Genomic DNA, 1,853 nt, shown 5'->3' on the forward strand with positions numbered 1-1,853 from the left:
AGTCATCAGCTTACAATAAAGTCTTTAGTTTACAGTAATTGAAACATGTTTTTGTATGTAGGATCTTCAGTTGGATTATGTGTTTGGTTACCGAGGATTTGATTCTCGTAACAACCTACATTATATAAACGACGGTGCTGACATCATCTTCCACACAGCTGGAGCAGGCATCGTCCAAAACCTGTCTTCAGGTAAGTACATTATAGCAAGTTTTGGGGGCTTTATTCAGCCAGCTGCTTAAAAAAAAATGATTGTCAGTGTACCAAAAATTAACACTCATAAGAAAGTCTTCTGTTAGTGTAATTTTTATGTACATGTTTAGTTAACAGTTCCTGATCCATACTAGCCAAACGCAATTTTATGTTACAACAATGCCAGTGATGTCACAGTCACCAAAAGCCAAAGCCCAATGCATTGAACTGCTTTCAGTTGGCACTCATATTGCCTATGAATGCCAGCTGAAAGCAGTTTAATACTTATATTTACCATTTCAGAATTTCATGTCATAAAAAAATCAATTACACTAGTCTTATTATTCAGCAATTAGTTTGTACAATGGAGGGTCAGTGGTATCTTACGTAACAATTATGATGACATTATCGATCAGGTCATGGCATTCATAGCCTATGAATGCCATCTGAATGTGGTAGGGTTATACAGTGGCAATACCATACAATGGTAAATATAGTCCATTTGAATTTAATGGGACAAATATAAATAGCTTTGTATGTAGACAATTGAATGTGTGCAGAGCTGTCGGGATATTCTGTGTGCAGATCTGTCGGGATATTCGGTGCACCTAAACACTCATGGTTTAATCACTCCAATAATAGGTAGAGCATTTTCCAACTTTGTGTTTACACATGGTTTTTGGCTTTTGGTGGAATTGAATTCCAAAACTAGGTTTGCTGATTGAATGGTAAAGTTTATCACTCAAATATAGCTACCTATGTGTTCTCTAAAACTCATGTTTGTCATATAATTTGGCGCATTTTTTATACTTAATCCACCAATTACATTTAATTCCACTTAGTTACAGCACTTACGTTGCATAATTATATATCACTACAGAAGCATCATAAATGAATCTAACCATGACAGGCCAAAACTGTTACAACTATAGTTCATTTAAAATGACTGTTTTAATGTCGCGTATAAAAAATGCACATATTTTTTACTAAAAATTATGGTGAAAATTATGTACAGTCTCAGAAATAATGTTCATGCACAAATTATTATGATGCGCTGAAAATTAGGACATGGCTGTGTATAGTGTACATTTACACTTACTGTTGATCACACTTATATAATACTTATCTACTTGATTTCAGGTCATCAGAGCTTTTACCTAGAACACACAGATGACATCATTTGTCTTGCCGTGAATCAAAATCCAAAGTTTAAGAATGTGATGGCGTCTGGCCAGATAGGAACTGTTCCAACTATACATGTGTGGGATGCCTCTACCAAGGAGACAAAGTCGATACTAAGTGGAGGTCACTCTAAAGGTGTTTGTGCTGTGGACTTCTCCTGCTCAGGGAAATACTTACTGTCCGTTGGACTTGAAGATGACCACAATGTGATTGTGTGGAGGTGGCAGGAAGGTTAGTGTGAGGTCAAGCAACGTCAATTCATCAATTTTGTTCAAATGAATGACCTTGACCTACTTTCAAGGTAACGAGGGTCTTATTTGTTAAAAGAGCTAAAACATATAGGCTGCATTTGTTTATCACGATCCGAACGGTTGAACCGATTGGACCACAGTCATTTGTTTATGAAATAAGGTCAGACCTAGTTATCTAATGCTACTTTCAGGCGAGCCTTGACAAAGCCTTGCAAGGCCTACATAAACA

At 36.5% G+C, this 1,853-nt stretch overlaps 1 protein-coding gene across 1 annotated transcript; it reads left to right on the top strand.

Moving 5' to 3' along the window:
- Positions 1–61: 61 nt before the first annotated feature.
- On the top strand, positions 62–1,604 carry LOC110440860 (echinoderm microtubule-associated protein-like 6; the record flags this gene model as incomplete). The annotated part of the gene is made up of 2 exons (XM_021483982.1): positions 62–191; positions 1,332–1,604. Coding segments are annotated over 2 exons (403 nt in total), but the record flags the coding sequence as incomplete, so codon positions are not given.
- Between the last annotated feature and the right edge of the window lie 249 nt (positions 1,605–1,853).

This window comes from Mizuhopecten yessoensis, unplaced genomic scaffold, assembly GCF_002113885.1.
Source record: "Mizuhopecten yessoensis strain PY_sf001 unplaced genomic scaffold, ASM211388v2 scaffold712347, whole genome shotgun sequence".
NCBI classification, from domain to species: domain Eukaryota; kingdom Metazoa; phylum Mollusca; class Bivalvia; order Pectinida; family Pectinidae; genus Mizuhopecten; species Mizuhopecten yessoensis.